Here is a 13,913-nt window from a genome sequence, read left to right as displayed (position 1 = left end):
GGGCGGGGGAGCCTGCTCATCGCACCCCAGCAGAAAGGGTCGAACTCTTGGAACCGGTAATGGTTGTACCCCATGTGCAGCAGTACCAGGACCAGAGTGAATAGGGTGTGTATGGGGAGCATGAGTGGGTGTCCGGCATGCATTTTTGTAAGTCTTTGGTTGTATGTGTATGTGTGAGCATGAGGGAGGGAGTGTGTGACTGTGTTTGTGTATGACTGTGTATGCCAGGTGGGGCCTTTGACTCCTCCCTTCTCCTGGGACTTCTTTTGGTGATAGAGATCTTCGTCTCCCCTCTCCCTGCCACACCTGATGTGGAGTGTGGTGCCTTGGTCTGCCTGGGTCGGGGCTCCCGGGTCAGGGAGTTGAAGATTTTTGGCATCTGCCAGACCAATCCCGGTGGCTGCCTGGTGGGGTCTGGGTCCCTGGGCTCTGCTGGGTCCCCGGCAGGGGTGGTCGCCCCTGGGTCCCGGGCTCGGCCAGCTAGGGGGTGGGAGGCTGTAGGCGGGCCTGTGGGCTTGCTGCCCATATCTCCCGGAACTCTGCCGGCTGCTGGTTGTGGCCCCCCGGGGCGATCCTCTGCGCCTCTCGGGGGGGGGGGGGGGGGGGGGGGGCTTTTCTGGTCGCAGTCTCCCTGGAGTTCCTGTGCTCTGTGGCAACTCCTGGATCTCTGGGACTTGGAGCTCCCTCCATCTCCTGCACATCTTTAGGGGCAGATCTGTGGCCCCTCACACACTCTATTGGACGCTCCTATAGAGAAACCTTACATAAACAAGCGCGTGTACACACACAGGTGCTCACATGGTGCTCTCATAAGTATGGACTTGGGCACGTTCAACACAGGTCTTAAGGCTATGGTGGGCACTTAATGCACTGTGATTTATTATTGTGTGATTGTTCAGTTAAACTATGTTGATTATATTTCTTCATCAAGTTTATGCAGTGATAGCTTGATCTTGTTGCATTGTTGTTGTGTTCCTTTTTTTTTGTTTTTATATATTTTTTTGTGCTTTTTTCTTCTCTCTTTCTGCAGGTCTAGAAGCAGATTCTTGTTCATTATTTTGGGGCAGCAGTAGCTCAGGTGGTAGAGCGGGTTGCCTCATGGGTTCGATTCCAGCTCCCGCCTGGTGTATCCTGCTGTTGTGTCCTTGGGCAAGACACTTCACCCAACTTGCCTGTGTTAGTGGTGGTCAGAGGGGCCGACGGCGCCAAATGGCAGCCTCGCCTCTGTCAGACCTCCCCAGGGCGGCTGTGGCTACAAGTAGCTTACCATCACTAGCAGTGTGTGAATGTGAGAGTGTGTGAAAGTGTCTTTGGGTGTCTAGAAAAGCGCTATATAGGTTCAATGCATTATTATTATTATTATTGTTTATTTTTGTGGACACCCCCCCCCCGCCCCCCAATCTTGCCTCTTCCTTTCTCTTTCACCTCTGTCTCCGTGTCTGGTCAGGATTAAAAAGCATTCAAGAACAATAACAATAAAGTTTTAAGTATCAGGCATGACATTAAAAGCAGATGCTTTGATGCTCCACCAAAAGGAGAGGACACACTGAGGACGCCGGCGGTGACACGTTTCCCTGCTCGTCCTCTCCCGATGCGCTGGGGCACCCCGAATTGTCTTATTTTGGCGCTTGGTCACGCGTCATTTTTCGACACTTTGGGTGTGAGAATATGTTTACTAATTCAAGTCACTCTGACTCTGGCTCCCTATTGTGGAACACGTTCGGGTGTGTGTTACTTTTGGAGGTAACACATCAAAGTTGCAATTTTTACACAAGAAAAAAGAGCGAACAGGGGCCGTTGAAGAGGTTTATTGCCATTAGCCAACCAGAAGCAAGATTTTGCATATTAATGAATTAGGCTCATAATCTTGTCGTTTTCTGTCCCCGACTCCTCCAAAAAAAATTTACCCTCTGATGAAAGAGGGCTAGTGCTATTTTTCCACCAAAAACAACTTGGTGGGCATTCATTCTAGACACCACAGCAGATTTATTGAACCAATGATTGAGTGAGACCTTTAAATAAGATGGAAACAGTTTCTCTAATCTCTAATGATGTAGTTCTGTAAGTGTTCAACAATCAGACATTGGTGTCATCTTGAAGTTGTTTCTTCCAGGGAATAATTTTACCCAATATTAAAAGTCTTTCAAAAACATTTATTTTATTTATTAAAACAAATATGTGCTTCACTCTCTCCAAGCATCCCAGAATGCTGCTGCAAGGAGTTTAATACGCACAAGAAATGGAAAACATATTTGATGTGTTTTAATCTCTTAACATTTACTCGTCTTACGTCTGGCTTATGTCTGACCTTCAAGAACACCTCACACCTCCTCCCAGTCTGAGATCTACTGGTCAAAGGCTGCTGGACTCATGTTAAAGTTAGAAGAGCTGAGTCTTTTATATTGGTGCCACCCAGGTTGGGGAGTGTGTTTCTGCTTTATTTAACTTTCCCGTTAATTTATACAAACTTAATTGGTTAAGATTAGATCATTTTTTATGTTATGATTAATTCCTCTCTTTCACTCTAAGATCTCATTTTGTTTTTATCTTGTTTTTATAAGATTCCCTTCGTAGTTTTGCACGTTTGTGTTTTAATCTTGCAATATAATCTTAAGTTTGCACTGTGGGATGGTTCTGGTTCAGGTGGTGTGTGTATGCATGGTCAATGGTAGGCTTAAGGGCGTGGCATTGCATCTGTATTGCAAAACATTTTTATGAAAAAGCCTGCGGTTAAGTTTCCTGCATATGAACTATAAAAAAAATCTATTTTCATTGCAGAATCTTTTCCCGCATCAGAGACTGAGTTTTTTTTTATTATTTATTTATTTTGTGTGTGTGTGTGTGTGTGTGTGTGTGTGTGTGTGTGTGTGTGTGTGTGTGTGTGTGTGTGTGTGTGTGTGTGTGTGTGTGTGTGTGTGTGTGTGTGTGTGTGTGTGTGTGTGTGTGTTTGTTATTTTTTGTAAATTCTCATATCTGCTTGAGGTGCATTAGTATGTAACATTGACAAGGCTGCACACTGAGGTATTGAATATATAAATCTTTAATCCCAACACACACTCAGCATCCCAATGCATCTTTCAAGTAGATGTGTTTCCATATCGATTTTCTCACAGATGTACAGAGTTTGGGGACTTCATCCAATATTCCTGATGTCAATTAGGTGAATGGAAGTTTTATTCCAGTCAAAGGTCACGGTGTTGTTTAGTGATTTAAAGGTGATGAGGCTTTGAAATATTTTCTTTGTGTTTTTCTTTTCTGTAGCTGGAGGAAGTCTACTCTGCTCTCGTAGAATCTAGACCTCCTCACGTGTATCATCCACCACCCGCGTTTCTTCAGGAGCAAAGATCTGCTCTGGAAAACCATGGATCAAACCGCAAGAGGGAAACGGCAATTCACTCATCTTCCTCAGCATCTTACAAGACATCTAAAGGCTCAGACAGGAGCAGAGACAGAGACCGGCACAGAGAGAGGGACAGACAGAGAGACAGAGACTGGGGGAAGGAAAAAGAGAAGAAGAAGAAAAAACACAAGAGAAGGTCAAGATCACGGTCTAGATCGAAATCACGGAGCGGACACTCCCTTCCCAGTGCCTACAAAAGATCTCGCAGATCCCGGTGAGACGTTGTCCATGCAGCTGCCCACACATTCACATCCAAAATCAAATATTTTCTGATTCCTATATAAGCACAGAGTAGTGTAGCGATACATATGAATTTGCATCTATATTTATCAAATGTGGTGTGGAATTAGCTTGTCTTTGTCGTTTATGATTTTATATTGAATAACTCGGGGCACCACCCAGTTTTGTCTGTGTGAACTGGGACACTGAATTTAATATTTGTCTTCTTCTCAATGTAATCAGTCTCAAAGTTAACACCACATTTTAATCTGAAAGCTGAATTCTTGTAAGAATGAGCCGGCTATTCTCGAGATCGCTAGACAATGATAAGACATGATTTTAAGTTTTGTGAATTTATTACAAACAGTTACATTGACAAAAAGGACCAAACACAGGTTATAGTTTCATGCGTGGAATTAACAAAATTGTTAACCCAAAGCTTTGTGGCAGTGATAGGGAATAGCTGAGATGTAATAACAGTGGAAATTCGGTGACACCAAGATTATAGAAAAATGGGGAATAATTTCTAAAGGGGGACAAGTGAAATGTTCACGTGGGTTTTTAGGTGAAATGGGTGAGTGTGTGTTTGTTTATGTATTGGTATGGGTGCAGAAGGGGGTGTGTGAGTGTGTGCGTGTGTGTGTGTTCTAGGAGTCGTTGCGGCAGAGAAGAAAGGAGGTCTTGAGGGCTAAACGTGAATGGTGGATCGAAATAAACAAGCCATAAAAATTTAAGTCTGCATTCACTAATCGGGCTTAGCAGGAAAAGTCAGCCAGATGAAAATGATTCACAGGCCTTTTCTCCGTCGCCAGGGATGACCAAACATAGGCTGTGGTAAGCTTGAGGAGTCCCCGTGGGGTGGCGCTTTCGGGGACTGTAGGCTTAACATAAAAGAAAACACAAAACACACAGTTTAGGTCTGTGACTAATAAAAGTTTAAAACATCTACTTTGCACCTTGATTTTAATGGTGAACAACCTAAACACCTTCTTATTGTGGGTAAGCATAAAACAACGGAGTCTTGATAATGATTACATTTTGGAACTTTCCAGAACCTCTGAGAAGTTTTACGACCACCCCAACCTTGGGAAAAGAGTCAGGTCTTGGCAGGTTGACAAAGAACAGGAGAGTTTGTGATAACGTCGGGCTTCTCCGATTGCTTAAGGAGGAAAAAAACAAGTCACTTGGTAAAATTTACGTTCCTGGGAGAAAATGTAGGACTTAACCAGGTGTTTGAAAATGGTATCTGGGAATTGATATGCTTGTAGGCCAGTGCAAATTCCCCTCTTGTGTGGATCCCGATAAAGTTAACTGAGAATATAAAAATGTGGATTTCCGCTACAGCAGTAAAAGTAGTTATTTTTATTTTCTACCTTAAGACTACGATTATTTTTTGGCGATTTAGAAAATGGGTTTCTATGACTTCTGTAGCTTTTCTGACTTGGACAGGAAGTGTTTTAGTATATTTTTCTGTAGGTATTATTCTTGCTCTTTTCCTTGTTGGTGTTGCATTTTTAATGCGTCTTTCTGCCTTTGTTGTTGGAAAATGACCATTTTCCTTCACTGATTAATGTTTGTAAATGACATGCACGCTCTACATACTAGCCAGTGGACAGAATGAAATTAGCTCTGCTCTTTGTAGAAAGAAACCAAAAAGGGTAAATCATCTCTTAGACTATTGGTTAATATTTAATGCTGTTTTTAGGAGAGCCTCTAGAATGCCCCTCTACTCTAAAGTAAACCATGTGAGGTATTCTTTAAATTTAGTTTCATAAGAAATCAAAGTTTCTTATTAAACAGTATTTATCCAGCTTTTAGACACCCCGAAGTAGTTTTTACATTAAAAGTTTCCTAGCTTTTCATTAATATTTTGCCATTATTTTATTTCTTCTTGCCAACCCATAATGCTTTCTTTGTCCTTAATGTCCTCCTTTGTCCCCGGGCCTAGATCCCATTCTCGCTCCCCAGGGAGGAGGGACAGGAGGGGCCCTTCTTCAGAAAAGAGACTTCCCAGCAGCAGCTCTAGCATGCCCAGGGGTCGTAAACGATCCAGGTAAACTTAAAAGCAGGTGCTAACAGTGAGCGCTCAGAGAGAGCGTCTCAGATCTTGACGTTCAGCTTTCTTTCTTTAAACACTGAAAGCTGAAAGTAGGTGCTAATACAGCTACATCTCTTGAAAACAACAACAAAATTGACCTAAGTGTTTTTGTTTAAATGTTTTTATCATTCTATCAAGCTGAATTGACCTTCATGGCCTCCAAGGACATCTGAAATAAACTCATTCTACTTACACAAGAGTTTGCCATCGTGTGGTGACCTTCGCTTTTTCTAATCTCAAGTTAAATGTTTCCCTTCAGATCTCCTGCTGAGCACAAGAGGCACTCGTTGTCCAGACTCGTGCAGACCGCAGGCTCTTCTGTCTCCCCATATTCCTCGCCCAGAGTTTTGTCTCCGTCTGCGAGTCCTGCATCCAGCCTGGGCCGCTCTAGGTACCTCATCACCTAAACATATAAAAGGAAATTTCCACAGGTTAGCTGATGTCTCCTCACTGAGGCAGAAACAGGTCTTAAAGATGACTCTATTATCAAAACAACACGAGATATTCACCCATTTGGTCATCAAATGTCTTAAATGTCCTTTGAAGGCCACTCACCAAATAACTGTGACTGAAGGAGACAGGCTTTTATAAACGTGAACCGAAGTCTGAAGACACGTCTACCACAGACTGCTTTGCAGTTTCTTGTCACCTGTTGTGTTTAATCAACTTGATGCCTGAGCTTGCAGGTTGGGCCTTTTTAGTGATGATAAGCCTGGTGTATTTGATGCAGCTTTAGACTTTAGATGGATATTTTAGTTCTTACGGGTCACATACTGTATCTTTGTGCTCTACTTCTGTTCTACCTTTCCCTCCCCCTCCTACTGCTCTTGATGCCTGTCCAACTTGAGCATTTCAGAAATATCATGAATATTGTATGTTCTCTGCTGTTAACACAATAGATTTTTTTTATTTTTTTGCCCCTGACTTTCTTCTCTTTACTTTTTTAGGGGTGGTTCTCGGGAGAAAGACAGTGCAGTGTCTTCTTCTATAGTGTCCTCTGTGCAGTCCAAAATAACTCAGGTATTGTTCTTTGCTTTTATCTTTGAAATGTCCTCTGCTAAACTTAACAACCCACCCAGTAAAGGCACAGAGTGGTCTTTGTTTCCATCATACAAAAAAAGAATGCAAAGTGCTGTGCACTTACAGTCGGTTGTTATAGCGTTTGTCTTGGCGAGTGTTACATTAGTTCATTTTTCTTGTCTTTTATCGACATATCTTCACCAAGCCTACTTTTAAGCCTGAGAAACTCACTGGTGTGTTATATCTTGTCTCTTTGGAGCATCAAGTACAGTCGAGACAAAAAGAAGGCCGTTTTAAGGTTTGAAAGGGAAGGAACAGTAAAGTGTAGAAAGGAAATGCATGTTTCTGTTGCACTTTTAGGTGGAGCAAAGACTTTAATTGAAGTGAACTTGAATTTAAAACATTTACCTTGTTGTAGAATATAATCATGTTAAGGTATCTAATGTAGCTTACCAAAATGTGTCCATCTCAGACCTGTTTTCCTATGCAAATTAGTAATGTTGTAATGGCTGCTGAGAAACGTTTTGTTCTGAGAAAAGCTGGTTTAATGCATTGTTTATTTATTTAAACTTTATTTAACCAGATGGGTTGATTGAGAACTCATTCTCATTTACAATGATGATCTGGCAAAGAGGCAGCAGCAACAGATACATAGTTAGCTTCACACCAAAGAAAAACAGATAAGATGAAAGCAAACGAGATAAAAATAAGATAAAACAGACATAAAGACAAATGAGTGTTCTCATATTTAACAAGCAGTCAAAACGGACTTAAAGCAGTCTTTAAGTACTCAGAAGCACATTGATCAGAAACTATTGATTACAATGAGTTATTGAAGGTAGATAACGGAATGTAGGTAGTGAGCTTTAGTGATTTTTGCAGCTCATTTCAGTCGTTAGAAGCAGCAAACTGGAATGAGGAGCGGTCAAAGGAGCTTAGACACTCTACCTTACATTATGTCCCAACCCACTTCAGCATCACAAATATATAAATGGGGGTCTCTGTCATGCTCACAAAACAATGCTAGCCCGAACTACTGCTAACGTTCTTGTTGAACAATAGAAAAACAAAGATTGTTAGCACAAACATTTAACTTTGTTAGAGGTAGATGTTCTGGGAAAGTCCAGAATGAATACCAGATAGATCCATGTTTTGTCTACTGCTTTATCTGGGTACTGTACACAGAAGGTGTTTCTCAATGTCAAGGCACCTTGCCGTGCAAGGCGATGTCTTTCGAAGCCTGGCGCCTTGCTTGCAAGGACACTGTCCTTCCTTGGTCAAAGAAAACGGTTAAATGGAACAGGCTTGCGTCACGTGACCTCGGCTTCCACGGCGGTCATGTAACTTCTCGTGACACGGGAGATAATGTTATATTTTATGTGTATTAGATTCAATATAAATGCATGACAAGCCTTTTACTTTTTAAATTGTGTATGTTTATTAAATTAAAAATATAAGTGAGTTACTACCAGCTAGCCACCGAAGCAGCAACTACTAAGCAACTAACCAACCATAGATAACTTCTTTGGATCTAAAAAAACATTTTAAATTAGTTGACTTATTTAAACTTGAAAATTGTCCCCGAAGTAGCTGCTGGCTTCTGATCCGCAGCCCTTTTGGAAAAACCATGGTATATTCTGGGTGATTTTTGACCAAGGCTAGGCTACAAGACACCTCCAGTGTATCCTCGCTCAGCTAGCTAAACGGCTAACAAACAGAGAACACACGCCTCGATAAAACATGAACATTGGAACACGTCTTGGCGGCTCCCGATGACGTACCTCCTAGGCAACCGGGGCGGGGGCAAGACATCAAGGCAAGGTTCCTTGGCATTGAGAAACACCCAGAGTCTCTAGCTTCACTGCTTGGGGCAGCAGTAGCTCAACAGGTTGAGCGGGTTGTCCAGTAATCGGAAGGTTGCAGGTTCGATCCCGGCTCCGGACAGAGAACCCCGCTGTTGTGTCCTTGGGCAAGACACGTAACTTTGCCTGCTGGTGGCGGTCGGAGGGACTGGTGGCGCCCGTGCTCGGCAGCCTCGCCTCCGTCAGTGCGCCCCGGGGCAGCCGTGGCCACATTGTAGCTCTTCACCATCAGTGTGTTAATGGATGAATGGTACACTGTAGTGTAAAGCGCTTTGGAGTCCTTACTCTGAGAGGCGCTATAGAGCTCCGGGAGTTGACGTCACTTCTCCCGGCATGCAACAGTTCAAATCGAAACGGCGCCATATTGGCATGCAGAAGCCCGCAGCTGGACTATTTGTTAATGTCAGAAAACTCAAACGGGAAATATGGTAGATTCCTGTTGTGCTCCAGGATGCAGAACAGACACGGACGACATAAGGGATGAGCCATCTACAGGATTCCCCAAGATCAGGAGCACCGCAAACGTTGGATCGTTGTAATAAAACGCGCTAGTGACCGGGCTAAAATGAAACTGTGGGATCCCGAGAGTAAAGGTTTTCGCTTATGCAGCGACCACTTCATATCAGGTACTTAAACCAACGTTTCCTCAACTGTATATGGTATTTATTTTAAATGCTTTTATTACGATTCTTAGTGGGCTTCCTAAACTTTTTTTGTCGTGGCTTTTTCTCTTATTACTCACAGCAACAAGTAAACGTCACATAAAATGTTGCCTCGTGAGTTCTGCGTGCTGCCGTTTACGTGTTTTATGATCACAGCAATTAACCGGCTAAGCTGTGTTTCATTTTAAGCAATGGTTGATCAATTGTCAGATCACACATAAAAAGCACTTTGGATTGCTATTATCTGTCTCACCGAGACAGATCTCAGACAGATCCTGAGATGCTCCTGCCTGACATATTTATTTTATTCACGGGAAAAAATCAGACTAGTGATTTCTCTTGGCGTTCAGTTTATACATTCAAACAGCACAGCACTCTATTTAAACTACTTACATGTAAATCTTTTATTTGTCCATCCATCCATTTTCATCCGCTTATCCGGAGTCAGGTTACGGGGGCAGTAGCCTAAGTCGAGAGGCCCAGACTTCCCTCTCTTTAGCCACTTGGGCCAGCTCCTCTGGGGAAATCCCAAGGGGTTCCCCGGCCAGGTCCGGTAAGAAGTCCGCTCCGACAGCTTCTGGCGGGGCACGGTAAGGGTCGGAGATGTTTAGTCTATTTAATTTCTGACTATATAAAACGATTTCTTTGGTTTTAAAGTGTGAAGTAAACTCAGACGAAGTAAAATCCAAGCCGATCCCGTTCATGTCCATGTTTACGATCCGTGTTTGTTCGCGTCTACCAACTGAGAGTCACGTGGGGTCCGGAGCTCTATACAAGTGCGGGTCATTTATTCATTCACTCATTTATGTGTCCTGTAGGTTTTCAGTATTTTTTCAGATTTTGTGAGTTTTTGCCAAGCATGTATTTCTCAGCCTGAGGTGTGGCTGTTGAACAAGGAAACACATTGTTTTACTTTGTTAAATCTTAAATGTTTAAAATGTTTTGTTGTGAATGGGGAGCTTTTGAGGGATGGCAGGCTGTGTCAATTACGTTTTTGTTAAAAATAAATAAATAAAATGATAAAATGCAATTATCTGACATCTTCTAATAATCGATGAAAACAAATCTATAAGAAATAAATCAATAAGAAATAATCGTGATCATCGAGATATCGAATCGAATTGAATCGTTGACCCAATAATCGTAATCGAATCGGGAGACAAGTGAAGATTCACACCTCATATATTTTTGACAATATTGTGCTTTATAGTGGAATGATGGACTTCTATGTCGTACACTTAAAGTACCCATGTGGAGGTTTCTGTCCGTGTCGAACAAGGAGGGGTGTTTCTGAGCAGCACACACTTTTTTCTCACATATGTCCTGAACCAAACCTTGTCAATAAATTGTTACAGTGCAGCACATCCCAGCTGCTACACCCTCTTTAAACTTTTACTGTACAGGTTATGGCTGATAGTACAGTGTTTTCAGAAGCATCCCTGAAAAATGAGTGAATGTCTATCTGATCAGGGAAAAACTGAGGAGACCGTTTTGTCAATAAGCGCCATTAGTACAAAGAACAGATGAACAGCTAGTCATAGCCTAGAAATCTAGATAGAACGGAGCAGAAGGCGAAAGGATATTGCTCTGCTGGTCGGTCTGGCCACGCTCCATTGGAGCCTCAGCAGGCCAGACCAGTTTTGTGCAATGCTAATCACAGCGCTCTGTCCATTTGGTGGGTGGGACATTGCTGCGACAGAGCGGAAAAACAAAGATGGTAACATTTGAAATGGCTTTGGCATCAACTTTGGACTATTTATACTTTGGCTTTTCGTTGAGTCAAGAACAAATGGAGGTATTTATGTCCTTTATTTAGAAAAAGTAGGTATTTGCATCTTGTTGACGGTGTATGGCGGACTGCCCCATTGATTGAGATTGGTATGGGTGAATTTGTCACTTTGTTCATTGTCCAAAGATACCCGTAAATATCTCCCCATGACAGAGATATGTCTGAGGGTTGTGGCCAGACTATACATTCAACAATTTAGGATGGCTTGTCAGGCTAACTTTGTGGTGCTCTGCTTTGGACCAATCAGTGGCTAGAATAGAGCCACACAGCATGGTAGCAACTGTACATGCTAACAGCTAATGTTTGTGCAGCTTTAGCCCTTTACTGCATGTAACAGATAGGATGTCGCTGGTATAAGTAGAAAAACAAACACCCTGAAAGGAAAATAAAATGCAGAGGGTGCCGCGAACAACATCTTTAACCACAAGGGGTCAAAAAGCTTAGTCTTGTGGATATTTTTGGTTATTTAATGTCCGACAAAAACAAAGTAGCTGCACCTGACGAGTTGAGCGTAGGTTCTGACAAAGTCAGCTAAACCACAAATGTGTTTAAGCTCCTGAACCAGTTCCACCCGCTGGAGCAGCAGGATATGAAATTTTAACAAGAGTTTTTCCATTTTTGTGCTGTTCTTTAATGCTTGATGGCTTTAGTTTTAAATAAACCTCTTTTATTTTTCCAAAACAGTTATATGCTTGATGGCATGTTCACCTTTGTGTCTTAAATCATAAATAACTTTCTGATATCTTCAAGTCTCACTTAAAAGTATCAGAGAACAATATTTTGTTATGTATCATTATGGACTGATATGAAATCACCCAGCTCTGGTTTTAGTACTACATTTTGGTTTTAGTGGATATTCTGTTTTCAAAGGCCAACCCTGATTTCAGATGCTGATTTATTTCAAAGAAATTAAATCATGTTATTTTTTTTCCTAATTTAAATAAAATAAAAAAAGATTAATCTGGAAATGAAAGCTACCTCATAAATAGTAAAACAGATTTTAATATACATAATGTGATGCAGTAGTTTTAATACATCTGTACTTTTATAGTTACACAAATTTAACCAAGTGTTGAGATTATAGATTTGTGCTGCAAATATTTAGCTACAAAATAAGATAATACCAAACACGCTACAAAACCAGTTCTGCCTATAAAAACAAGTGTTACGAGTGCACAGAGGCGACGGCGGCGGGCCACAAGCCAAGAGACTTTGAGACTCGATGTAATGAAGGTCAACAATGTGAATGAAGAGGATGCTGCAGCTATTTTGTGACCACTAATGCTGCATAAACCCAGTACTTGTTCTGTCTCATGTGTGTGTGTTTGTGCGTGTGTGTCTGTGTGTGACGAAATGTATCCCTGACTAAGCCTCTGGTCTTTGCATACCATATAAGACATCCCACATCTGCTGCCTTAATGTCTCTCATCAAAAGAAGTACAAAATAAACTACCTCACTCCTCATTATCTCTCCCAGCCTTAACTCCCGCCTTCATCCAATCACAGCAACATCAGCTTGTTCTTAAAAACGTGTTGCTGCAACATTCTCTGATTTGAAACCACTAACTACTTCTACTCCCATCTGTGATGTTTTACAAACACATATTGAATAATTCAGCATATCCTCATCTGTATAATGGCCTCAGCCTTCCAGAGGGTGCTATATTTGCCTCGTCGCATCTTTCATTTTCTGCTTGTTTGTCTTTGTTCCTCCAGCTTTTGTTCTCTCATTCTCCTCTGCTTGTTTGATAGCTAATTGGTGATCCTTTAGACTTGCTCACTATCTCGGAGTTTGGATTTCAAAACACAAAGCACACATTTTGTACATTTACTTTTAACCCATGTGGTAAAAGACATGTCGAACCAAAGGCTGCAGTTATGGAGAACTTTTCTCTGGAAAGTCTGTTTTCAGGTTACAAATCTAGATTATGGGATGGATCTACATCCCATAATCGTGGCTCAATTTGAGGCAGAGGTGGTACCATCCTGACCATGCGCCAGCACATACATACTCTTTCCATTCAACTGCCTCACCTTTTTAAAGGCAAAATATTATAAAAGGCTCAATAATATTCATTAGATTGGTGTTTAGTTCCCTTTTTCCCATCTGATATTTATAGTTACAAATATTTTTAAATATTTGACCTACATTTCAGTAACATTTTAGGTTTGCATTAATAACACTCATCTTAGTCAAAATACCACAAATATATCCAGTAAAATATAATGCATTTCATTAACATGCATTTGTATTGGAAATGGTAATAACATTTAATCTCTGCTGCTAACAATGTAATGGTGGCATGTCTATTATGTGTGGGTTAGGGGGTGTTCCGTTTAGCCTTGGCCCCCAAAATGCCTTGAAACAGCCCTGGGTGTGTGACTGAGTTTTGAAGGTGATCTGAATTGTATCAGATGTATAAATATAACATGTGTATAACTTATTACTTTATACAGGTAAAAACGTTTAGTGGAGATATATCTACATTTCAAGCTTTGTTTTCTTGTTTCTATTTGACTATTTTCCGGTCCTGTCTGTCTCTCATCTTCCTGCATCTCCTCTAAACTCTCCAGAAAAACTTCTGCCTGGATTCTTACTTTTTCACCTCATCAGTTACTTTTCAACTAAGCAGATCAAAGGGATCTCCTGACCGCAAAGTGGAGTGTGCGTTTTGATGTTGCGTCTGTGAGGTGAAATCAATGCAGCACACGATGAGCGAGCGCGTCAGGAACGATTAAAAGACAGAATACCAGAGGATTTAAACAGATCTGAACGATCATGTGTTAATAATAATGTTTTGTTACGCCACCTTGAGAGTGTATCGTGCGCTGGACGCAGCGGGCGCACCAACAATCAGCACTC

The 13,913-nt window shown here is 41.6% G+C and overlaps 1 protein-coding gene across 1 annotated transcript in view; it reads left to right on the top strand.

Moving 5' to 3' along the window:
• Nucleotides 1–13,913, top strand: part of sfswap (splicing factor SWAP) — an 82,931-nt gene that overhangs the window by 56,838 nt on the left and 12,180 nt on the right. Inside the window, exons 15-18 of the mRNA XM_054744881.2 lie at nt 3,262–3,614; nt 5,568–5,672; nt 5,977–6,108; nt 6,665–6,737. Coding sequence (XP_054600856.2) covers nt 3,262–3,614; nt 5,568–5,672; nt 5,977–6,108; nt 6,665–6,737 — 663 coding nt within the window. The remainder of the gene's footprint in view (nt 1–3,261; nt 3,615–5,567; nt 5,673–5,976; nt 6,109–6,664; nt 6,738–13,913) is intronic.

The sequence above is a fragment of the Nothobranchius furzeri genome, chromosome 6 (assembly GCF_043380555.1).
Source record: "Nothobranchius furzeri strain GRZ-AD chromosome 6, NfurGRZ-RIMD1, whole genome shotgun sequence".
NCBI lineage: Eukaryota > Metazoa > Chordata > Actinopteri > Cyprinodontiformes > Nothobranchiidae > Nothobranchius > Nothobranchius furzeri.
This window is presented reverse-complemented; position numbering and strand designations above follow the sequence as displayed.